We start from the raw sequence: 25,198 nt of genomic DNA on the forward strand, positions 1-25,198 counted from the left end.
CAAGATATAGGTCAAGCACATACAGAGGCTTTCTCATACATACTATTAGCCAGACACAATCCAGTATGAGACAGGAAAACCATTCCTTAGAATTAAAACATGAATCCACAGAGCAACTCTCCTCCTTTGTTCTCTCAGAGATCATTTCACCTTGTGGTCAATTCCATTTCTGAATGACACCTTCCAACTTTAAAATCTACCAACTTGGGGCGCCTGGGTGGCTCAGTCGGTTAAGCATCCGACTTCAGCTCAGGTCACGATCTTGCGGTCCGTGGGTTCGAGCCCCGCGTCGGGCTCTGGGCTGATGGCTCAGAGCCTGGAGCCTGCTTCCGATTCTGTGTCTCCCTCTCTCTCTGCCCCTCCCCCGTTCATGCTGTGTCTCTCTCTGTCTCAAAAATAAATAAACGTTAAAAAAATAATTAAAAAAAAAATCTACCAACTTTTGGTGACATGTTCTTGGTAGTGTTTTTTTTTTTCTTCTTTCCACATCTCTCTCCTTCATGTCCTCCCCCTCCTCTTTCCCTCTGTTCCCTTCCTTCCTTCCTTCCTTCCTTCCTTCCTTCCTTCCTTCCTTCCACTCTTTAGTTCTTTCTGTTGTGTTCTTTGCCTCAATTTATTGAATGGCAAATATCCTATTTCCAGACACTTATTTCTCAGACCCTGATGTACTTTCCACTTGATCTATGTTGTGATCTTGGTCATATTGAATACTCTGTGCCTCAGGTTTCTCATCTTTAAAATTGAGATAAAAATTACCAGTAAAGAAATTGAATCAGCAATCAAAAAACTCCCAACAAACAAAAGTCCAGGACCAGATGGCTTCACAGGTGAATTCTACCAAACATTTAAAGAATAGTTAATACCTATTCTTCTCAAAGAAGAATATTCCAAAAAATAGAAAAGGAAGAAAAACTTCCAAATTCATACTATGAAGCTAGCATTACCCTGGTACCAAAATCAAATAAAGACATTACAAAAAAAAAAAAAAAAAAAAAAAGAAAAGAAAAGAAAAGAGAAAGAAAGAAAGAAAGAGAAAAAAGAAAAAAAAGAACTACAGGCTAATATCCCTGAAGAACAGAGATGCAAAAATCTTCAACAAAATATTAGCAACCCAAATCCAACAATACATTAAAATAATTCACTGAGATCAAGTGAGATTTATTCCTGGGTTATGAGTGAGGGTGGTTCAATATTCACAAATCAATCAAAGTGATACATCACATCAATAAGAGAAAGGACAAGAACCAAATGATCATTTCAATAGCTGCAAAGAAAGCATTTGAAAGTACAACATCCATTCATGATTAGAAACCCTCAACAAAGTAGGTTTAGAGGGAACACACCTCAACATAATAAAGGCTATATATGAAAAGCCCACAGCTAACATCATCCTCAGTGGGGAAAAACTGAGAACCTTTCCCCTAATGTCAGGAACAAGACAAGGAGGTCCACTCTTAACACTTTTATTCAACATAGTACTGGAAGTCATCGCTATAGTAATCAGACAACAAAAAGAAAAGGCATCCAAATCAGTAAGGAAGAAGTGAAACGTTCACTATTGCAGATGACATGACACTATATATAGAAAACCTGAAAGACTCCACCAAAAAACTGCTAGAGCTGACAAATTCAGTAAAGTCACAGGATACAAAATCAATGTACAGAAATCTGTTGCATTTCTATATACCAATAATGAAGCAGCAGGAAAAGAAATTAAGAAAATAATCCCATTTACAATTACACCAAAAGTAAGATATCTAGAAATAAACCTAATCAAAGAGGTGAAAGACCTGTACTCTGAAAACTATAAAACACTGATAAAAGAAATTGAAGATGACACAAAGAAATGGAAAGATACTCCATGCTCATGGATTGGAAAAACAAATATTGTTAAAATGTCTATACTACCCAAAGCAATCTACACATGTAATGTAATCCCTATCAGAATACCAACAGGGTTTTTCACAGAGCTAGAACAGAGTCTGAAAATTTGTATAGACCACAAAAAACCCTGAATAGCCAAAGGAACTTGAAAAAGCAAAACAAAGGTGAAGGCATCACAATTCTGGACTTCAAGTTGTATTACAAAACCATAGTAATGAAAACAGTATGGTGCTAGTACAAAAATAGATACATAGATCAATGGAACAGAATAGAAAGCCCAGAAAAGAACCCATAACGTGGTAAATTAACCTTCGACAAAGCAGGAAAGAATATACAATGGGAAAAAAGAATATCTCTTCATCAAATGGTTCTGGGGAAACTGGACAGCAACATGCAAAAGAATGAAACTGGACCACTTTCCTAAGCCATATACCAAAATGAACTCAAAATGTACTAAGACATAAATGTAAGACCTCAAACCATAAAAATTATGGAAGAGAACATCGGCAGTAACTTCTTTGACATCGACCACAGCAACTTCTTTCTGGATATGTCTCTGAGGCAATGGAAACAAAAGCAAAAAGAAACTATTGGAACAACATCAAAATAAAAAGCTTCTGCACAGCCAAGGAAACAATCAACAAAACTAAAAGGCAACCTACACAATGGGAGAAGATATCTGCATATGACATATCTGATAAAGAGCTAGTATATAAAATATATAAAGAATTTATAAAACTCAATGCTCCAAAAACCAAATAATCCAATTAAAAAATGGGCAGAAGGTAAGAATAATTTTCCAAAGAAGACATACAGACAGCTAACAGACACATGAAAAGATGCTCATCATCACTTATCATCAGGGAAATGCAAATCAAAATTATAACGTGATATCACCTCACACCTGTCAGTGTCCAGAGTGTTAACCATTACACCATGGAACGCCACTCACCTCACACCTGTCAGAATGGCTAAAATAAAAAACACAAGAAACAACAGGTGTTGGCGAGGATGTGGAGGAAAAGGAACCCTTTTGTACTGTTGGTGGGAATGCAAACCGGTGCAGCCACTCTGGAAAACAATATGGAGTTCCCTCAAAAAGTTAAAAATACAACTACCCTATGATCCAGCAATCACACTACTGAGTATTTATTCAAAGAATACAAAAGCACTTCAAAGGGATACATATACCCTGATGTTTGCAGCTGCATTACTTATACTAGCCAAGATATGGAAACAGCCTAAGTGTCCATCAACTGATAAATGTATAAAGAAGATGTTTTACATATCACAGTGGAATATTATTCAGCTATAAAAAGGCATTAAAATCTTGCCATGTTGTAACAACATGGATGGAGCTAGACAGTATAATGCTAACTGGTATATAACAAATATCATATGATTTCACTCATGTGGAATTTAAGAAACAAAACAAATGAGCAAAGGGAAAAAGAGAGAGAAATAACCCAAGAAACAGACTTTAACTATAGAGAACAAACTGATGGTTACCAGAGAGGAGGTAGGTGGGGGAATGGGTGAAATAAGGGATGGGAATTAAGGAGTGCACTTGTCCTGATCACCACAGGGAGATTTAAAAAACTTGGGAGGGGTGCCTGCATGGCTCAGTCGGTTGAGCGGTCACCTCAGGTCATGATCTCACGGTTTGTGAGATCGAGCTGCGAATCCAGCTCTGCAACTGACAGCATGGAGCCTGCTTGGGATTTTCTCTCTCTCTCCCTCTCTCTCTGCCCCTCCCCCACTCACTCTTTCTCTCCCAAAATAAAAAATAAACATTTTTAAAACCTTGGGAAAAACTAAATAAAAATAATAAATAAATAAATAAATAAGTAAAATGGGGACAAAAATTCCTGCTCCCATATATATATGTAAAGCACTAAGCATAGTACACAGCACATTATAAGTGCTCAATGAATATTAGCTCTTATTACTCCTAACATTATTTTTTGATATACACATATGTTGTGAAATTATTACCACAGTAAAATTAGTTCACATATTCATCACCTCACACATTACCATTTTTTGTGTGTGTGGTGAGAACATTTAAGACTACTCTCTTAGCAACCATCAAATATGTGATCTAGTATTTTTAACAATAGTCATCATGCCATACATTAAATTCCCAGAACTTATTCATCTTGTAACTAAAAGTTTTTACCCTTTGACCAACATCTCCCCATTTTCTCCCACACCCCTAGACCCTGGTAACCATCATTCTACTCAGTTTCTATGAGTTCTTTTAGATTCCATATATAAGTAAGATCATATGGTATTTGTTTATCTCTGCTTGGCTTCCTTCACTTAGCATAATACCCTGAAGGTCCATCCATGTTGTTGAAATGGCAGGATTTCCTTCTTTCTCACAGCTGAATATTTCCGTGTGTGTGTGTGTGTGTGTGACATTTTTTAAATCCATTCTTCCATCAACAGACACTTAGGTTGTTTCCATGTCTTGACTGTTGTGAACAATGCTGCAATAAACATGGGAATGCAGATATCTCTTCAAGATAGTGATTTCATTTCCTACCCAGAAAGTAGGATTGCTGAATCATATGGTCATTCTATTTTTAATTTCTTGAGGAACCTCCATATTGTTTTCCATAATGGCTGTACCAATTTACATTCCAACCAACAATACACAAAGCGTTCCTTTGTTTGCACCCTTGCCCACACTTATCTCTTGTCCTTTTGATGATAGCCATTCTAACAGGTATGAAGTGATGCCCCATTGTGGTATGGACCTGCTTTTCCCTGATAATTAGTGATGCTGGGTGCCCTTTCAGGTACCTGTTGGTCAGATGTTTTCTTTGGAAAACTGTCTGGTTCAGGTCCTTTGCCCATTCTTTAAATAGGGTTATTTGTTTTTTGTTGTTGTTGTTTGTTTTTGTTATTGTTGTTTGCTATAGAGTTCTATGAGATCCTTATATATTTTGAAGACTAACCTCTTATCAGATACATAGTTTACAAATATTTTCTCTCATTTTGTAGGCTGTTTTTTCATTTACTGATTATTTCTTTTGCTGTGCAGCTTGCTAGTTTGATGTAGTCCCACTTGTTTATTTTTGCTTTTGTTGCTTGTACTTTGGAGTCTTACCCAAAAAAATATTGCCATAACCAATGTCAAGGAGTTTTTCCCTTGTTTCCTTCTAGGAATTTTGTTTTGAGGTCTTACAATTAAGTCTTTAATCCATTTTGAGTTGATTTTTGTTGAGTAGATAGCAGAACTTTAAAAAATTCATCTTAGGCATCCTTAACCATTTCACTCAGCTATTATTCAGTGAAATGATACCAAATAAATACCTTTTCTCTTGCAAGAATCACTATTTGTTGTAAGAAGTTTTCTTAGAGTGTTAGCTTTATCCTATTCCTGCCTCTACCAAAGACTTTTGTGTTTAAACTGTTCCTCCTTCAGGGGCGCCTGGGTGTAACAGTCGGTTAAGCCGCTGACTTTGACACAGGTCATGATGTCAAGGTTCATGGACTCAAGCCCCACTTCAGGCTCTGCGCTGACAGCTCAGAGCCTGGAGCCTGCTTGGGATTCTCTGTCTCCCCCTCTCTCTGCCCCTCCCCCACTAATTCTTCTTCTGTCTCTCTCTCTCTCAAAAATGAGTAAATATTAAAAAAAATAAAATAAAACGTTCCTCCTTCATCAGGATCGTGCTCAACCTTTGGAGAAACAAAGACTTTCTAGGAAGGTATTCATTATTTCATTCATTCATGAAAAAAATATTTAGGGAGAACTTATTACACACCAAACACTGGGTAAGATGTGGGGAGCAAACAAGCCAAAGTAATTTAGGGCCGTCAGAGCGAGGTGGGTACCCACCTCACAGTTCAGAAAGTGAATGAATGCAGGGCCAAGAACCGGGACCTCCGCCCGCGGCCCTCCCTCCCTCCCACCTATCTCACCCAGCACCTCAGAAAACTTGCCAGCGCCCTCCCAGTGACGAGTCACCGTGCACTTCCAGGAAAGGCTTTGATAGTGAGAGAGGGTTTAGGGAAAATAAATGCAGAGAGGAGGAGAGTGTCCGCAATTCAGGCAGCAAATAAGCAAACATGGTTAAAATAAGCCAGCAAGCAAAGCGTTAAATAAGCATACTCTGAAAGCTTCGCAGACTCTGTCTTGGTCTGAGGAGTGACCAGGTGAATCTGGAGAGAGGGCGGTGAACGTGGCCACAATTCCAGGTCTCGAGGGGGGGGGGGGGGGCGGGCGCAGGAGACCGACTGGAGGCTGCGGAGCTGGGGGTCTCTCTAGGTCAGGAGCCACTGCGGCGCCGGGTGTGCGGTGGGGCAGCGCCCGGCCCCACGGCAGGGAGAGGCCCGGGTGTGTGTGGGTGGAGGTCCCGCCCCGGGAGAGGCGGGCCGGCCGGGACTATTTGAGGCGCGGAGCCACCGCCCCGCCAGGGATCGTACCAGTTCGCTTGAAGTTGCCCCCCGTAGCAAGCTAACTAGGGAGCTCTGGGCTGTGGGGTGAGTGGCGGGGGCGCCTGGGGACGGGGGACGGGGACGGAGCCTGCTGACGGCCCCGACGGGGCAGGGGCGAGAGCGCCCGCGCGGGGGTCGGGGGCCGGGGGCCGCGGCTGGGCGCGGAGAGGCGGAGGGCCGCGGGCGGAGCTGGGGGAGCCGTCCTGGGCAGGGGCCGTAACCTGCGAGCCCTGGAAGGAGCGGTGTGCGACTCCGGGAAAGTTAGCGGCGCTTTGCACACACTCACGCACTTTGCTGGGCGGGCCCTGGGTGTGTGCGCGGACCACCCGCTGGGGCGCAGGTCACCCCTCCGCAGAGACTGGGAGGCTCGACCACGGCGTCCCGCCTTCCCACCGCGCGCCCGGGTTCCAGTTCGGGGTTAGGAAGCCGGTCCCCCTTCGCAGGAGGTGGGGAGCCTGCCCAGGGACTCTGGAGGCGGCTCCTGCGCCCCGGGACTGGGCTGCGCGGCCGCTGCATCTGGCTGTGGGGCGCTGGGGCTCTTCCAGCAGGCCTGGCGGCGGCAGGGGCTGCAGCGGCTCTCGGGGTGCTGATCCCTCAGAAAATGGTGATGCCCCGGGGCCTGAGTGGGCATGTGCCCGGCTTGGCGAAGACCGCACATCCTAAGCTTTTGCAAATCGGTGACTCATCCCTGCCCAGATTGGCTAGCTTGGGCATTAACATCCCGGATCTGTGCTGAGGACGTGTTGGGTGTGGCAGAATGGTAGCCCAAAAGTGCAGAGCTCCAGCTGGGGGCAGCTCTTAAGACATGTATGAAGATGTATTCTGAATTATCAGTACCTTACATAAAAACACTAAAATGTGTCCATTCTGAGGAGTAAGACCTTAATGCCAGAGAGTCACATAGGGCACACGTAAGGTGAGACCCCCCCCTTCAAGTTAGTGATTGCTAGTCCAGATACTGTGGAATGTTTGTAAAGTGACTCCTGGGAGATGGGTCTCTGGACAGTAAGGACAGGTGAACCGCAGTGACCCAATCTGTTTCTCGGATTCTGGGAAAGGAATGGAAAAAGTTCATCTGTGTTCTTTGGAAGATTGGAACTGCTTCCTAAATTCATAATGTTTGGGGGTTACACTTAGAATCAGCATGTTTTGGGGAAAAGTTTGATGATGGTTTTTGAATGTTTTGAGCTTAAAAGTGTTAGACGAATGCCTCACCACGTTACTTAAGTAGCAGAAGAGGGGGCACACTGCCTGATAGATTGACCCCCAAAGCTAGCTTTTTTTCAATGGAATAGGCAAGTCTCACTCTGTTCAGAGGTCTTTAATCAATATTTCACTATGCTACAAATAATACATAAGTGCTTTACTTATTTATGTTTTTAATGTTTTACTTTTGAGAGAGAGAGAGAGAGCAAGTAGGGGAAGGACAGAGAGAGGGAGACACCGAATCCGAAGCAGGCTTCAGGCTCTGAGCTGTTGGCACAAAGCCCAACATGGGGCTCTAACTCATGAACCATGAAATCTGGAACCATGAGATCATGACCTGAGCCCCAAGAGGTGCTTTAATATAAAGACTTTTTACTTATTGCTAGTGACGTCAAAAGGCCAGTATTGGTCTCTCCTATAACTTAGGTACCTATTTGCCTAGCATCTCATCAGCCAGACTTTAAATCTTTTTTTTTTTTTAAGTTTGTTTGTTTATTTACTTATTTATTTAGAGATGGGGCGGGGGGAGGCATGAGTCAGGGAGGGGGCAGAGAGAGAGGTAGGGAATCTCAAGCAGGCTCTGTGCTGTCAGCTCAGAGCCTGATGTGGGGCTTGAACTCAGGAACTATGAGATAATGACCTGAGCTGAAGTCAGATGCTTAACCGGCTGAGCCAGCCAGGTGCCCCTAGACTCTAAATCTTAACTGCAACAGAGACTTATATTCATATGTTATAACTTGAGCATCTCATGTTGACCTTAAATAAGATTGGCTTATAAAGTTAATGTATCCGAGACTCATGGTAACTTATCTAAACCATAGCCTCTCTTTCCTGTGATAGTTTGGGAAACAGGCTCCTCCTGAGGACAGCTGAGTTAACATTTGGTATCTAGTTCCTGAACTGGTTCTTCTCATTAAATTCTGAGTGGTAAGCCTGCCAGAACAGTGCTTGCTATAAACTTCCAATTTGCTGCTAAGTATCATGTGTTCTCTCTTGATTGATGTTCAGCTTTTCCATAGGGGGAAAAATCAGTAACTGAGAGGCGCAAGGTAACTTTAGCTTCCTTGATGCTGAGGAACTATGATAAGAAGGAAATCCTAGTAAAGGACCAGTTTCCTTTATTCCAACTCAGCATCACCAAATTTGGCCTTGGAAAGTGGATTTTCCTCAAGCCCTGCTCCATGTTTCGGCAACTGCCTCCTGTATTCTTCGGAGAGGAGTGTGGGCAGTGCCTTGGGGTTCTGAGGAAATACATTCATGATCCACTTCTCTTTCAGCTCGTATAAAGGTCAAGGCCCTTTGTGAGCAGAAATTTCAGAAGTGCTCCCAGGAACCCTGACTACTGGACTAATTGCTAGGTGGGACTAGAATAGCATAGTACAGTAGATAGCCACTCTTTATTAGAGGGTAAAGTACAATTAACAGCCAATTAAAATGGTCTGCATTATGACTCATGTTTAAATTCCTTATTCCAAAGCAACACTGAACTACCTCCTGTAGGTTTTTCCAAATATGAAGACCCAGGTAGTATTTCCTCAGTGTTTTGTTTTGTCTTTGATATAGTTTCTTTTCTGGAGCTTCTAAATTCTCTGATTCTGGGAATGGCAGGATAGAGTTCATATATCTATAGCATCTGTAGGGTGAGAAGTTTTTTTTTTTTTTTTTTGATTATCTCTTTATATAAACAATCCATCTAAAAAGAAAGAAAGAAAGAAAGAAAGAAAGAAAGAAAGAAAGAAAGAAAGAATTTTTCCAGGCAAGTAAGAAGACTTTTATCCAAATAGTTTGTTTTTTTTTTTTAAGTTCTATGGTTGCTAGATTTCAAAAAAGCATTGGTTATAAACTTTTTCAAAAAAGAGATCTGATGGTTAAGAATTAAAATAGCAAAACAGTGCATACCCAGTTTTTGGAAAAGTACACTTTATTGGTTTAAATATGGTTATAATTAGTAAAATGACTGTGCAAAATGGCATCGTTGTATTCAGTATTGGATACAGTGAGTGTTGGAGCTCACTGAATGAGTCACCCAGCTTCTTCTGACAAAAACATGATCGTTTTAAATTTGTTTATAATTTCAACATGTTATGTAGTTCTGAGTGAATAAGCCAGAGAATTAATTTCTAAGTGAAGTAATAAATACTTTTTAAGGACTATATTTTAACATTTCAAAGAGTGAAGATTTTATGTTAGTATAAAATGAGTTTGAATTAAGAGTGAGGGTCCTTGGACCCTTGGTTGTTGGCCTGCCAAGGACGGAATGACTTTAGGCCACCATATTAGCTCTCTAAGCCTCTGTTTCCTCACCTCTAGAGTGGGAATATTAACCTTCCCCTGAAAATCTTGTAAGATTATTATCAGAATGAAAATAGGAAAGGTATAGGAAAGTGCTTCATAAACCAAAAAGTACCACACTAATGCAGGATTTCATTATTCTAATGGGCTTGTCTAATGTGTCACAACACAATCCAAACTGTCACCCAAGGCTTTATGTGAAACGCAGTGGAAAGAAATTGAAATCTGCTTTGTTTCTCAAATTGTTTTGGTTGGAGCTGGAAATAAGCTGAATATGCTCCAGCAGAGACTTTAGGAAGAAATGTTAAATTTTGGAAATGCTGTCTTTTTTTTTGGAAATGCTGTCTTTAGTTTCTGGTTTTAATCAGCCTTTAAACACATCTTAGTTTGATAGGTGTTATATTAATAAGATACTTTATAAGGCCAATGGTACAGATTTAGCTAGGTTTTTTTTTTTTTAAGTTTATTTATTTATTTTTAGAGAGAGAGCAAGTGCGAGCAGGAGAGGGTCAGAGAGAGAGGGAGAGAGAGAATCCTAAGCAGGCCCCAGGTTGACTGTCAGCACAGAGCGAGACGTGGGCTCCATCCCACAAACCAGGAGATCATGACCTGAGCCGAGATCAAGAATCAGACGCTTAGCTGACTGAACCACCCAGGCACCCCCAGATTTAGCTGGTTTTAACTATTGAAAATAACTTTTTGGCTTTTATTGATCTGTATATCTACATTTCTGGAGGGATATACACACTAATCAGCTTAAAGTGTTTACTCAACCAGGCACAATTTTGCTCTCCCTCCCTTGCCCCCAGGATATTTGGTAATGTCTGAAGACATTTCTGGTTGTCACAATGGGGAGGGGGGGTATTGTGCTGCTGACATCTTGTATATTGAAGCCAAGAATGCTGTTCTACATCCTGTAATGTTCAGGGCAGCTCTGACTCTGACGGTGTATCTGACCTGAAACGTTAGTGGTGCTGAGGCTGTGAAAAAGCCTTTACCAAATGGGGATATTTAAGAGAAGTCAACAATATGTATAAAGTTATAAATCTGGGTCTTTGGCATGTTGCCTAGGAATGGCAGAAAAGTTTGTGTGATCAAAGGAACTGAACTCTCTGCCCACCTTGAAGTTCAAGACTATTTCCTACTGCTGTCCAAAACGAGAGTCTTTGCTTTCTTAAGAAATATCCCTTCTAGGGCGCCTGGCTGGCTCAGTCAGTAGAGCATGCAGCCCTTGATCTCAGAATTGTGAGTTTGAGCCCCACTTTGGGTGTAGAGAGTCCTAAAAATAAAATCTTTAGGGGCATCTGGGTGACTCGGTCAGTAAACGTCCGACTTCAGCTCAGGTCATGATCTCACGGTCTGTGAGTTCGAGCCCTCTGTGCTGTAGCTCAGAGCCTGGAGCCTGTTTTGGATTCTGTGTCTCCCTCTCTGTGCCCCTCCCCTGCTCGCTCTCTCTCTCTCTCTCTCTCTCTCTCAAAAAACATTAAAAAATAAAAATAAATTTAAAAAAATTAAAAATAAGAGACATCCTTTTTTCCCCCTTTTCTGTAACAACTCTTCTCTCAAGTTCCTCTTGCGGTGGCAGCACACTTTTCTAAGCAGTGGTAGCCTTTTAAGGAAGGAACACCAGCAGAGGAGCACCTGACTTCTGCTTTAAAAGATCAAATGCCGGGCGCCTGGGTGGCTCAGTCGGTTAAGCGTCTGACTTCAGCTCAGGTCACGATCTCGCGGTCTGTGAGTTCGAGCCCCACGTCAGGCTCTGGGCTGACGGCTCAGAGCCTGGAGCCTGTTTCCGATTCTGTGTCTCCTTCTCTCTGCCCCTCCCCCGTTCATGCTCTGTCTCTCTCTGTCTCAAAAATAAATAAACGTTAAAAAAAAAAAAATAAAAGATCAAATGCTACAAGAAACACATGAATATAAGCCCTGGGAGCGTCACTGTGACTTCCTAGCCAAACTGCCAGCAGTTTTCCACTTTAGAAGATGGACACGGTGATATGCTTAAACTGCTTCCAAATATGTTTGAGAATGCTGAGATTAAAAAGGAGATGTGCAGAAAAAATTAGTAGGAGGTAACATTTAACTGGGTATAAGTAACAGCAGAGTTTGATAAGGTATCTGGTATGTATAAATGAAGGACATTAAGTCCTAGGAGGGGCTCTGCCTTTTTTTTTTTTTAACCAAAAAGTGTAATATTTTACAATTTTAGGACATATCAATTAGGATCTCTTGGGGTAATGTCATTTCTTAAAATAATTTAGTAAATCTCACAAGTGAGCAACTCAAGGAAAAAGAGAGTCTGATTGTTTAAGGGCCAGGTCACTTTGGCAGATGATCCTGATCCGAGAAAACTCACCCAGGCCTCAGGAGTCCCAGGTTGTCCTCCTCCCCTCACTGCCAGAGCACCTGCAGCAGGGACAGGTGTGAAATATCTTCTATGGTTAGAGCCATGGCTCAGGGAGAGGAGCAGGAGAAAGCAGGAGTGATATGTCAAGGCCTCCCCTGGAGTCAGCTTTGGGCAAAGCCAACTCTGTTTGGTATCATCCTACCCAAAAATATTTTCCTCCACATTGTCTGACTCTCCTCTCATCTCCTCTCCTCTCCTCTTTTTTTTTTTTTTTTCCCACACCCTTGTTTGTTATACTGCTGGAGTTTCATTTGGAATAAAAAATCTCTTGAAATAAAAAAAGGAAGAAAGGGGGAAGAAAAGAGGCATCTTGTGCCTGCCTTTCATTTTCATTGCTCCACATCTGATCTCACCTCTCAAGGCTTAGCTCAAACAATACCACCTCTTCCCCTCTTAGAAGTAATAGTTCTACTTGAGATGCCCCATCACACAGTCTGGCTCACAGTATTGATCCCTTGTGATCCCTGCTGGCCTGTGAGCCCTTTGACCATACAGATCTTGGCCTATCCATCTTCAAACCCAGACAGGAGCCCACACAGTGCCTGACCCAGAGCAGGCATAAATATGTGCCATTGGAGGAATAAATGATTGGCAGTAGCTACACATAGGGGCACTGGTTTTCAAATCTCAGTAGAAATCAGTCAACTCTGCTTTCCTCCTAAAACCCTGAAGATGGCAGGGGCTGATCTTGGGACCGGGAAGGGAGGTGGGTGATTACCCTTTGTAGGAGGCTGAACCCTTTGTAAGAGGTGGTGGAAAAAGCGCCCAGGAAGGAAGGTGTGGAGGATCACTGATGAACCAGGACTGTTTGTGTTTTTACCAAAGAAAGGGGCAGAACATTTTCTTCCTTGTTCTTCTCTCTCCTGTCTTGTAGGCCCCAGGATTCAGAACACAGGCTAGTATGATTAGAGTTTAAAGTTATGAATTAAATAGGGCTTGGTAATCTAGCTGCAGTGCATCCCTGCCCTTTGATGAGCTGTTTTGGTAGTTCCAACACCACTGATTTAGGCGTATCTAGGGAATAAACTGGCTGGGGAATAAAATGCCTGCCTGTAGATTGTCTAGAACTGCCCAATGAACTATTTGTGATGTTGTGTTGATATGGAAACTGGTCAAATCTAGGATCAAATGATAACCTATCTTTTTTTTCCTCCTTTCAGGAAAATGGCAGACAGTTTTTCAGTAAGTGTTTTATGTTTATTTTCTTAATATATATTCCATGTAGGTTGAGGACTTTTTTTTTTTCTTTACCACCAGACATTCCCTTCTAATTTTCTCACCATTTGCCTTCTGGCTTTAACTGCCCAATGAGGGCTTATTAGCTGAAGTCTTGTTTTTCCAGAAGCAGATTCAAGAAGAAAGGGAGGCAGATAGAGGCCTGAGACTCACTAATAGTAACTCCTTTACTGAAAAGCCTGGGGCAGAAGCAAGTGGATTTCATGCTCAGGAGCTGAGAAATAATATGAGCAATGGGAAGTGTGGTGCAGTCTGAGCATCCTAATTTCTGTGATTGTTTTTCTCACATCAGTTAGAGAGTATGTGCTTTTACATAGAGGAAGGCTAGCTCCTGACTTTGGCAAATTATGAATGGCAGCCCTCCATGCTCTGAAATGATGGAGGCAAGAATAAAGTGATACAGGAAATGTAGCAGCTGCGCAGACGTCCCATGAGGCAGAGAGGAAAAGAGAGATACCCTGGCTTCTCACTTCTTCCCACTCTTTAATCTCTTGCCAGTACTGCCCCTTAGCCAGACTCTGGAAGCCTGGCAAACACCATCTGCAGGGGTCAATTTCCCTGAGATCAGGGCAAGGGAAGGAAGAGGGATGGATTTGACCAGCACATTGGGAATATGGCAGGGCTGACTCTTTGCTATCAAACATGGAATTCACTGAACTATGGGAACTCAGGCCCACCACCCTGACCACCTGCTATAGGGCATCTTTTCATCTGAACCATGTAGTTGTTTGATTTTGATAAGCCATGATCATCAAAATGCAGGTAAGGCAAGTACAGACCTGTATCAGACACCACTGTGCATGCCCATGCACCTATTGTGCCTGCCTGGGCCAGGCTTGTGGTTCTGCTAGAAATTAGAAATGGGACTAGGAGCCCTTTGAGAGCTGCTAAGAATGTAACTACCCCTTTCCAAAGTCCTCTTCTGGAATGGTCTTGTGAAATGGGATGGAGACTCTTATTAAGCTATCCTGGTTCTCTCCAAGGAAAAGTCTGTGCCATTGGATAGATGTGCTAACTTTACCACGTAGTTAATATATTGACCCACTATGGCCAAGAAAGTATAGCAATCATTATTAGAATAACAATCAATCAATAAAATGCATTCTTTATGGCAAGACGATTCATGTTGAGAACTGTAAATTGTTTTACTTTCCATTTTCTGTATGGCTCCCCTCCTCCCCAGACACTAATCAACCTGGAATCCCACTTACTTAATGGCATGATCGGGCCTTTTAAAAAAAACCTAAACTTTAAAATTTTTAAATAGTCCTAGATTTACAGAAAAATTGCAACGATAGTATAAAGAGTTCCAGTATACCCTACGCTCACTTTTCTCTATTGTTAATGTCTTACATTAGTACGGTACACTTGTTAGAAATAATGAACCAGTGCTGATACATTCTTACTAAAAAAAAAAGAATAAAGTGATGAAGCATATGTAATCTCAAAGTCTCATTTTAGTCTTAGGAACTGCAGACTATTTAATAGGTGGAAAAAGTTTGGTTGATATGAATTTCATACCTTCACCATATCCCTCTACTTCTTAGATCACATATTCCTGTTTCCTGAAAATTCTGTTTTTGTGAATGTTTTTCCTGCTGTAATTGTTTACGTCTTTCTTTCCAGCTTAATGATGCTTTGTCTGGATCTGGAAACCCAAACCCTCAAGGATGGCCTGCCGCATGGGGAAACCAACCTGCTGGGGCAGGGGGCTACCCAGGGGCCGCCTATCCTGGTGTCTACCCTGGACAGGCACCTCCAGGCACCTACCCTGGACAGGCACCTCCAGGCGCCTACCCTGGACAGGCACCTCCAGGAGCCTACCCTGGACAGGCGCCTCCAGGAGCCTACCCTGGACAGGTGCCTCCAGGAGCCTACCCTGGCCCCACAGCACCTGCTTATCCTGCACCAACTGCACCAGGAGCCCACCCTGGGCAACCAAGTGGGCCTGGGGTCTACCCTCCTCCTGGACAGCCAAGTGCTCCTGGAGCCTACCCTGCTGCTGGCCCCTTTGGCGTCCCTGCTGGACCACTGGTAAGATGGAGTTAGTTGTTTCATATACTTGATTGTGATCAGGACAAAGCTAATGAAGAAAGAACACAACAATTGTCTGGAGCGTTGGTGCCATTACTTTGCTGTGCTGTGGCTGGGAGCTGGCTCTGCACACTGACATGCAAAGGGCTTCAGAGAGACCTGAAGCTTTAAATTCACTGGTTAGAGCCACTTTTCGAGGACCAGCCGTGATGTATATCAGTCCAATAGAAAAAAAATAGTTATTTGTATTGCGTTTAGTATGCATACTGTTAGTATAAAGAGAAGTCAGTGTATCTTTTGAAGACATTTGTAAAGCAGCTTTAATATAAATGAAGTCAAGATCATAGTAATGGGGGAACATTTTGGTTACTATTATTAATATACACTGAGTACATAACATGCACCAGCAGTGTGCTTCTATGTGAATGATTTCATTTAGCCCCATAACCACCCTAGAGGATATGTTATTATCCCTACTTTACACTCGAGGAAATGGGACAATAGAGAGTCATACAACTTGCTCGGGGTCATAGAGGGAATGTGTAGGGAAACCAAGGTAATGTGGTTTTGAAAAATCTTCTAAAGGTAATTTTGTGATCTAAGGATTGAATTTCCCTTTATGTTAAAACCCACTTTAGTAAATGAATTCTAAATGTAAAATCTAACTGTGGGGCTCCAGACACATCTCAGACACAGATCCTTCCCTTCCAGATGTATAGACTAGTTGGGGGATAACATACAGATGTGAGGCAAGTGTTTAGTAGTAGCATGGGATCAGACCCTTCCAGGACTATGTGGTTGCTGGCACAGGTAGCGTCTGACCTGCTTTTAGGTCAGCTTAGAGGAGAGTGCAGAGAAGGTGTTGGGAGTGTGGGAGGCATTGAACAGGGCCTTGACCACAGTTAGTCATTTGTAGACAGATGGGGACGTGGAGGCTGTGGAAAGGAAGAGGCAGATGTGAGAGAGGTTACAAAAGAAGCCCAGGAGCTAGTGGTTAGGTCTTAGGAGTCAGAGATGACTGGGTTTTTGATAATGGACAACTACAGCACCGGCCAAGGGACAACCCCAAACAGGAAGTCGGGAATGAGACCTGATGGGGGATGGGGAAGAAGAGACAATTCCAGCTCACACCTGTTGGATATGAGGCATTGTAGCAAATTCAGGAGGAAGTATAAGGCCTGGAGAGAAAAGACTTGGGTGGTGGTTGAACCCAGGAGGAAGAAATTATGAAGGGAAAAGAGAAGAGCCAAGAGAGTTTTGGGAATATTTACAGCACCTTAAACATAGATGGTCAATAAATTTTTGTGGAAGAACTAGGGAATGTATTAAATAAAAAAGTGTTCATTTAATACATAAATTATCTGCCTTTAAAAAAAACTAAACTTTAAAATTTTAAAGTTCTAGATTTACAAAAAAATTGCAAAGGTAGTACAAAGAGTTCCTGTATACCCTACACCCACTTTCCTCTGTTGTTAACATCTTAAATCAGTAAGTATCTGCTAAGTATCTGTCACATTCAAAGCACCCTGTTGACGTCATGTAAGTAGAATTTAGGAGAACTCACAAGTCCCCAAATGTGACACAATGTCTGCCCTCAGGGAGCAAAATAACCATGGTGAAGTACATTATGTGACAAAGGTCTTAAGAGTGGCACAAAGTTGTGTATCTAAAATTGATACAATTATATCTCAATAAAAATAATAAAAGAAGAGTAGCTAGCAAAAAATGTTAGTGTTGATTGCAAGGTCTAGCGTAAGCCTTTCCAAAAAATAGTCCAAGTGAATGAATTATAGATTGGGATGTCTTAGTAATTACTGAGAAATACAGTGCTCCAAAAGGGAATATGTTCTGTCTTTGGTACCAATTAACTGATGGTTTTATTCTTGATTATTGCTTGTGCATGGAGGAAGCCTTATCTCTTCAGGCCCTGTGCAGGGTGGCTTGAGAGTCTGGAAAAATGGCTTAAATTAGGATTATATGTTATTCACATTCAGCAACACACTTTTCTTTCTTTCCCCAAGAAAATATGACTCTTTATTAACACATACATGTTTTTTTTATCCCCAGACTGTGCCTTATGACCTGCCTTTGCCTGGAGGAGTCATGCCTCGCATGCTGATAACAATTCTGGGCACCGTAAAGCCCAATGCAAACAGGTAAAGAGCAAAATTAGCAACTCAAACATATTTGTCAATTGCCTCTTGAATAAAGAATGATCTATTTTGGATTTTAATGAAAATTCTAAAGCTACACATTTAGAATTCTATCCCGTAGAATTGGGATTATCCCATAAGTCAGTGTATGTTCCCACCAAGGGACAAAGTGTCCCTCGCTCAATCTTGTTTTTCTCCCAGAACCACAAGGAAACAGTTCTCCTTTGTGAGCACAAAGAGAAAGAGCAGAAAACCCATTCAGAAAAAACTAGCTTTTCCCTCACAATGAGAGCCTTAGAATTTAAGGGAAGTAGAGCCTCAGTAATGTAATGCTTGGCCATCCCTCCACTCTGAGCCATATATTGTCTAAAAAACCAAGCATGCATTTCATGTCTAGATGCCCATCAAAAATTGGGGTGAGGAGCACCTGGGTGGCTCGGTCAGTTGGGTATCCAACTTTGGCTCAGGTCATGATCTCGCGGTTTGAATTCGAGCTCTGCGTTGGGCTGTGTGCTGACCGCTCAGACCTGGAGTCTGCTTCAGATTCTGTCTCCCTCTGCCTCTCCCCTGCTCACGCTTTCTCTCTCTGTCTCTCTCTCAAAAATAAACATTAAAACAATAAATAAATAAAAATGAAAAATTAGGGTCAAAACCACAAAGATCACACTGGATGTGATTTTGAGTTAGTGAGAGCTTGCGTATCATACCACTCTCTCCTCATACTTGTACAGATCACCCTGCAGTCATGCATGGCACAGTGCAGTCTAAGATCTGGTGAGCTTCACTGCCATTTCCGCCTTCCTACTGGGCACATCAGGAGAGTCCCAGATTCCCATGGTGTCAGCCTGGTCTACAGATGTTAAGTGGCTGGATGGGGGAACACTAGTCTTCTGAGTAGACACTATTTACTTAAAGATTTGGAAAGAAGTTAAAGACTTCATCAAAATAAGTCAGCCTTTGCCATTGGAACTGGTTTGATGGAGGTGAGCTAGGATGGAGTAAGACTTTGAGCTAATTTAGGAAAATCCATACTGATTTATGACTGCCCTGGAATGCCTGGCTCTGGTTATCACCACTAGTTATTTACATGTAATATGAGCAGGTTAAGGATATCCTGAAGACATCCAGTATACCTGTCCCTGAGAGTGGTACCATTAAAGCTCCTGCAGCCATAAATTAATCTGTGTTTCTGGGTTTTGTAAACAGTGCACAAAAGGTACAAATTCAAGCTATGTATACAGGTATACAAGAATCCATAAGCAGCCTCTGTCTGTCACCTTGCTCCTCGTGGATTAATGGGAACCACCTTGTCTGTTACCAGGAATTGGACTCCGCCTCCAGCTTAATCATTTACATTCAGATAGCTCATTTACTCTACCTCCAGCCAGTTTTCCCTGGTTCTGTGTGGTAGCCACTACCCTTTCCACCCAGCCTATACAGCTTCTCTAAACACAGTGCTTACCTGAACAATAAAGCTTGTCTCACAGCCAGTTATAAAACGTATATATCCTCTGCCTACATCCTTATCCATCTTTCTTCCCCAAATACCACACAGAACCCAGCACACGTGATCCTGTGCGTATGGCACTCATGATTTGTGAATATCTGCCCTCCTTCCTCAGCCGCTATCACACAGAATCACACTGGTATGTTTGCCTTATTTAGGGTTATTGCATTAGAAACTTCAGCTCCAATAACACTAGAGATGTAGACAGAGCCTGTGGCAGATTAAAACTAATTTTGGTTGAAATGATTAAGAGGATAGTAAACAGAAAAAAAATGGTTGCTTGCTTCTGCAAAATCTGTGTGAGGAATTACATAAAAAAAAGAATGCTTAAGGTGGCAGAGATGGCAAGATCTTCCTTTTCACTGTAGAGAAAATACAGCCATTGGAATTTTTAGTCAAATACAAATTCTGTTGTCGTCTATTTTGACCCTCTCCCTGTGAATTTAATATTGGAAGATACATTTGTGGTTGTATATGTCTGTTACTGGGTAAATGAAACAACCCAAGGAATCATTGTTAATAGGTCTAGAGTGTAGACCTTGCTTTAAAACAAGAACACCAGCTGATTCTGATGTTACTACTCTAGGGAGCACACTTTGAGAAGCTGAGGGATAGAGTTAATACTCTAACAGTCCGAGGACTTGTGTTTGCATTAACAGCCAAGGAGAAGGAATAAGGTCAAAAAGTTAAGCCAGGACTTCCATTAATTCCACTTCACATCATGGAATGTTTAACACATTTATCGCCATGACCTCACAACTTAGCAACAGGATACCGAACATTATGTTGTCTCATTCTTGTTATTTTAGGACTTAGGTTTTTGGTTAACTATAAGGAAGGCAGGTATTCGATAGCTTTTATTTATTTGACTGGCCTGCCTTTCATAGGTATTAAAAGTAGCTTGGGAGGGCAGGGAAGAGGTAAGCATTATTATTTGCCATGTAAAGCATAAAGTGGCCCTAAACTTACATAAGGAAACCTTGAAGAGTTTTCATAGTAGAGGCAGTTAAGAGGGAATGATAGCTGAATGCAATGATGTGACCAAAGACAATGAGGTAAAACAATGGAACACATACTGCCTTACTTACTTTCAGATACTACAAGAGTACATCAAATACTTGGCCTAGTATACTTTCCAATTTGAAGCCATACTCTGGTTTATTTACTTCCTGTTTAGAAAATATCCCTGAATTTATAAACTGATTTGCTCTTTAGAAAATTGTATGTTCTTTGGGGCGCCTAGGTGGCTCAGTTGGTTGAGTGTCTGACTCTTGGTTTCTGCTCAGGTCATGATCTCAAGGTTCATAGGTTTGAGCCCTATGTCAGGCTCTGTGTTGACGGCACAGAGCCTGGAATTCTCATTGTCCTCTCCCCTTCTCATGCCCCCTCTCTCTCTGTGTGTCTCAAAAATAAATAAACATTAAAAAAACCCTATGTTCTTCACTTGATACATATGTACAACTTGAATCATTTTACTAATTCTGGTCTTTGGTTTAAACAGACTTGCTTTAGATTTCAAGAGAGGGAATGATGTTGCTTTCCACTTTAACCCACGCTTCAATGAGGACAACAAGAGAGTCATTGTTTGCAATACAAAGCTGGAGAATTTATGGGGAAAGGAAGAAAGACAATCAACTTTTCCATTTGAAAGTGGTAAACCATTCAAAGTAAGTTATTGCTACTATTATATATTGATAATGTATATTTTTCATGGGGAATCACTCTAAAACCACAATGCATTTGAACTGAATTTTTTATCAACTGTCCCGGGAGACCTAACTAGGACATATGCTCCTCATCTCAGGACCAGGCTCAGCAGGACTCACACACTCCCCAACTCCATTCACGCATTTCACCATTGTCCCTGTTGCTACACCTTTGAGTTTAAGCTTTTCTGGAAATGAGAAAAATAGCATCTTTAATAAAAAAGGCAGAAAGTCTTGATGGTACAGTTGGGCTGAGATTTAGTTCTTTAATACAGTGTAGTTGGCATAGCAATCAAAACTAATTTTGTTAAGTTCTAAAATTAATGCATGTTTGCTTTATGAAAAAATGTATAGGTTTTCAAATTAAAAAGTTCTCCATCGTTTCTCCTTTCCCCCAACCTCACAAAGGTTGCAACTTGGTCAGTATCTTTCTAGTATTTTCTATGACATACAACACACTATTTATCTACTTTATTTTAAAAAACTTTTATTTATTAAGTAATCTCTACCCCTGAACTCATGACCCTGAGATCAAGAGTCACATGCTCTACTGCCTAAGACAACCAGGCATCCCAACATACTTTTCATTTTTAAGCACTGCTGTAACAAAATATTAGGACCACAGTGTTGCGTTGAGAGTAGAGTGGTTTGTAGAGAGTCTACTAATAGCTAGACTGTAAACTCCTCAAGGGCAGGGTCTTATAAGGACCATATTCTATATTTGGTGGACATCTTTTCATAGTAGAACATTTTTACTTAGGGGCACTTAGATGGCTCAGTCAGTTAAGTGTCTGACTCTTGATCTCAGCTCAGGTCTTAATCTCAGGGTTGTGAGTTCAAGCCCTATGTTGGGCTCTGTGCTGTGGATGTGAAGCCTTCTTTAAAAAACAAAACAAAACAGAGGCTCCTGGGTGGCTCAGTCGGTTAAGTGTCTGCCTCTTGATTTTGGCTCAGGTTATGACCTCAAACTGGGCGTGGAACCTGCTTAAGATTCTCTCTCTTCTTCTCCCTCTGCCCCTCCCCTGCTCATGCTCTCTCACACGCTTTCTTTCAAAAACAAGCAAATAAAACATGGTTACGTAATAGTATTTCAACTGTTGAGATATGTGATAATTCAACAAGTACCCTATTGATAATTTGGAGTATGTAAATATTCTAAATGAATAAAACCTGGAAGGCTTGTTTTACTAAAATACTGTAGTAACTGTCCTTATCTTTGCTTCCTAGAAGAATAATTTTATTCCACGAGTGTACATATTTAAAATTTAGGTAAGATATTGCCAAAGTGCTGCTTCCAAAAGGATGTAAGGATAAATGTGCTCGCTACTAATTATTGGGAAGTGTTCCCACTGCTCTTGCCAGAACTGGTTGTTATTGATCTTCACATTTGCCACTTTACTAGAGGAGTTCTACTTTAGTATGTTTATTTATTTATTGAAGTACAGTTGACATACAGTGTTACGTTAATTTCAGGTATACAACATAGTGATCAACATCTCTATGTGTCATGCTGTGCTCACAAATGCAGCTACCATGTGTCACCATACAACACTATTACAGTACCATTGACTGTATTCCCTATGTTGCACCTTTTATCCCAGTGACTTATTCATCTCATAACTGGAAGCCTGTACCTCCCACTCCCCTTCAACCATGTTGCCCATCCCTGTATCCCTCTCCCCTCTGGCAACCACCAGTTTGTTTTCTGTATTTATGGGTCTGTTTCTGCTTTTTGTTCATTTGTTTCTTTCTTTGTTTTTTAGATTGCAATACATGAAATCATGGTATTTGTCTCTCTCTTTTTTTTTTAAATTTTCAACGTTTATTTATTTTTGAGAGAGAGAGAGGCAGCATGAGCAGGGGAGGGGCAGAGAGAGACAGAGACAGAAACCAAAGCAGTCTCCAGGCTCCAAGCTGCCAGCACAGGGCCCGACACGGGGCTCGAACTCCCGAACCGTGAGGTCCTGACCTGAGCTGAAGTCGGACACTTAACCGCCTGAGCCACCCAGGCGCCCCTGTCTGACTTATTGCATTTAGCATAATACACTCTAGGTCTGTCCGCATTGCTGCAAATAGCAAAATTTCATTCTTTTTAATGGCTGAGTAATATTCTATTGTATATATATACCACATCTTTATCTGTTCATCTGTGGATACACACTTGTGTTGCTTCCATATCTTGGCTATTATAAATAATGCTGCAGTAAACATAGGGGTGCATCTATCTTCTCAAACTAGTGTTTTTCATTTTCTTTGGGTAAATACCCAGTAGTGAAATTACTGGATCATATAGTATTTCTGTCTTTAATGTTTTGAGGAACCTCCATAGTGTTTTCCACAGTGGCTGCACCAATTTACATTCCCATGCACAAGGGTTCCTTTTTCTACACATCCTCACCAACACTTGGTGTGTTTATATTGGCCATACAAAAACTTTGTTTTTATGTAGACACATTATTAAACTTTTCCTTTATAGCTTCACCTTTATCATTTTTTTCATTGTCTTTTGCTTAAATCTTTAAATATCTGGAGTCTATTTTGAAAAAAAAATTTTTTTTAACATTTATTTATTTTTGAGACAGAGAGAGACAGAGCATGAACGGGGGAGGGTCAGAGAGAGAGAGAGACACAGAATCTGAAACAGGCTCCAGGCTCTGAGCTGTCAGCACAGAGCCTGACGCGGGGCTCGAACTCACGGACCGCAAGATCATGACCTGAGCCGAAGTCGGCCGCTTAACCGACTGAGCCACCCAGGCGCCCCTCTGGAGTCTATTTTGACTGCAAAGTCACTTCTTTGGACTTCAGTCAGTTCCACAGATGATCATACAGATGAACTATGGGACATTCTGAGCTCAAGCCAGACTGGTTTTGACATAAATGAACATTTCTAACAGTTTTGTGTATGTGCCATTTCAGATACAAGTGCTGGTTGAATCTGACCACTTCAAGGTTGCGGTCAATGATGCTCACTTGTTGCAGTACAATCATCGGATGAAAAATCTCCACGAAATCAGCAAACTGGGAATTTCTGGTGACATAGATCTCACCAGTGCTTCACACACAATGATATGATCTTAGAGGGGAAGTTTTAAAAAAATGAAATTGAATATAAACTCTTAGACATTTAAATCTCATGTTTACTGGCTGAAAAATTTTTCCTTTATTCATCAATGTCCTTGTAAATCACTCATTTAATAAACATTCTAAGAGTTACCTGTCTTCATAGGTCATTTAATTGGGGCAATTCTTTTTTTTTTTTTTTTTAAGATTTTTTTTTAAATGATCTCTGCACGCAACATGGGGCTCAAACTCACAACCCTGAGATCAAGAGTCGCATGCTCCACTGGCTGAGCCAGCTAGGCATGGGGCAATTTATTCTTGATAATGCATAATGGACTCAGTGGAAAAGGAATATGTAGCAATATTAATACTGCATTAGAGTCTCCCAAAGTTTCCTATGCTTGCTAAAATAAGAAAATAGTATTTTAACCTCTGTGCGTTTCCATAAAAACCAGAAGATACTGCAAGGAAATCATTCTCCCACTCTCTTACTTAAGGAAATATATATTCAGAAAATAAGAAAAAAACAAAAAGTTTTTTTTTGGTTTTTTTTTTTACTGTTAGCATTCTGGTGTATTTTTCATTCCTATTTTCTCTTTCTAAACTATACTTAGCTGTTTTCAAATATAGCTGTTTTGAAACCTTGCTGTAAGTTCTCTTGGTTTTTAGGAAATATTATATTTATAAAGGAAAAAAGCTCTTAATTGATTTATAATAAGCTTGAGAATTAATAGTTCCCATTGCCAACATTCTCAACCATGCCTTTCTGCCCTTCCTCATTATCAGCAAGCCCAAAGATTAACACAATTTCAAAACTAGGATGTAGTCATAGCACTTCAAAAGATCAAAATATTGTTTGGTCTATTGTTTCTATACTACCACCTCCTAGATATTTTATTATTACAAGGTGGGTTCCTCAGGAAGCAGAGATGAGAACACAATAGGTTTATGGCAGAGAATTAACAACTCGGGATGAGAAAGCACACAACTGGGCAGAAGAAGTTGGGCATCAATGCCTCAGCCCACCCTGCAGGGGTTCTGAAGCTGGGATGATCCTTTGGAGCTGTCAAGAGGACACTGATCAGTGAATAAATACAAGCCATCTGAGAAACAGTATGATCTTGGGTGAAGTGGCTGTCTTCACCTGAGGTAGTTTTCACACAGGGATGGTACCTGAAGCCTGTTTAGAAACACTTCTAGCAATTAAAGGAAAAAAATCTTTCAGTCCTGTGAGCAGCACATCACATCTTATTTGGAAAACTATGTTGGG

At 41.3% G+C, this 25,198-nt stretch overlaps 1 protein-coding gene across 1 annotated transcript; it reads left to right on the forward strand.

The window, feature by feature from the left end:
• The first annotated feature begins 6,284 nt into the window (after positions 1-6,284).
• LGALS3 (galectin 3) lies at positions 6,285-23,997 on the forward strand. The gene is made up of 6 exons (XM_042989752.1): positions 6,285-6,375; positions 13,393-13,414; positions 15,095-15,502; positions 17,570-17,658; positions 20,664-20,829; positions 23,785-23,997. The coding sequence occupies exons 2-6, from the start codon at positions 13,397-13,399 to the stop codon at positions 23,938-23,940; spliced, it is 837 nt and encodes a 278-aa protein (XP_042845686.1). The 5' UTR covers positions 6,285-6,375; positions 13,393-13,396; the 3' UTR covers positions 23,941-23,997.
• Positions 23,998-25,198: the final 1,201 nt, after the last annotated feature.

Source organism: Panthera tigris, chromosome B3, assembly GCF_018350195.1.
Source record: "Panthera tigris isolate Pti1 chromosome B3, P.tigris_Pti1_mat1.1, whole genome shotgun sequence".
Classification (NCBI taxonomy): Eukaryota; Metazoa; Chordata; class Mammalia; order Carnivora; family Felidae; genus Panthera; species Panthera tigris.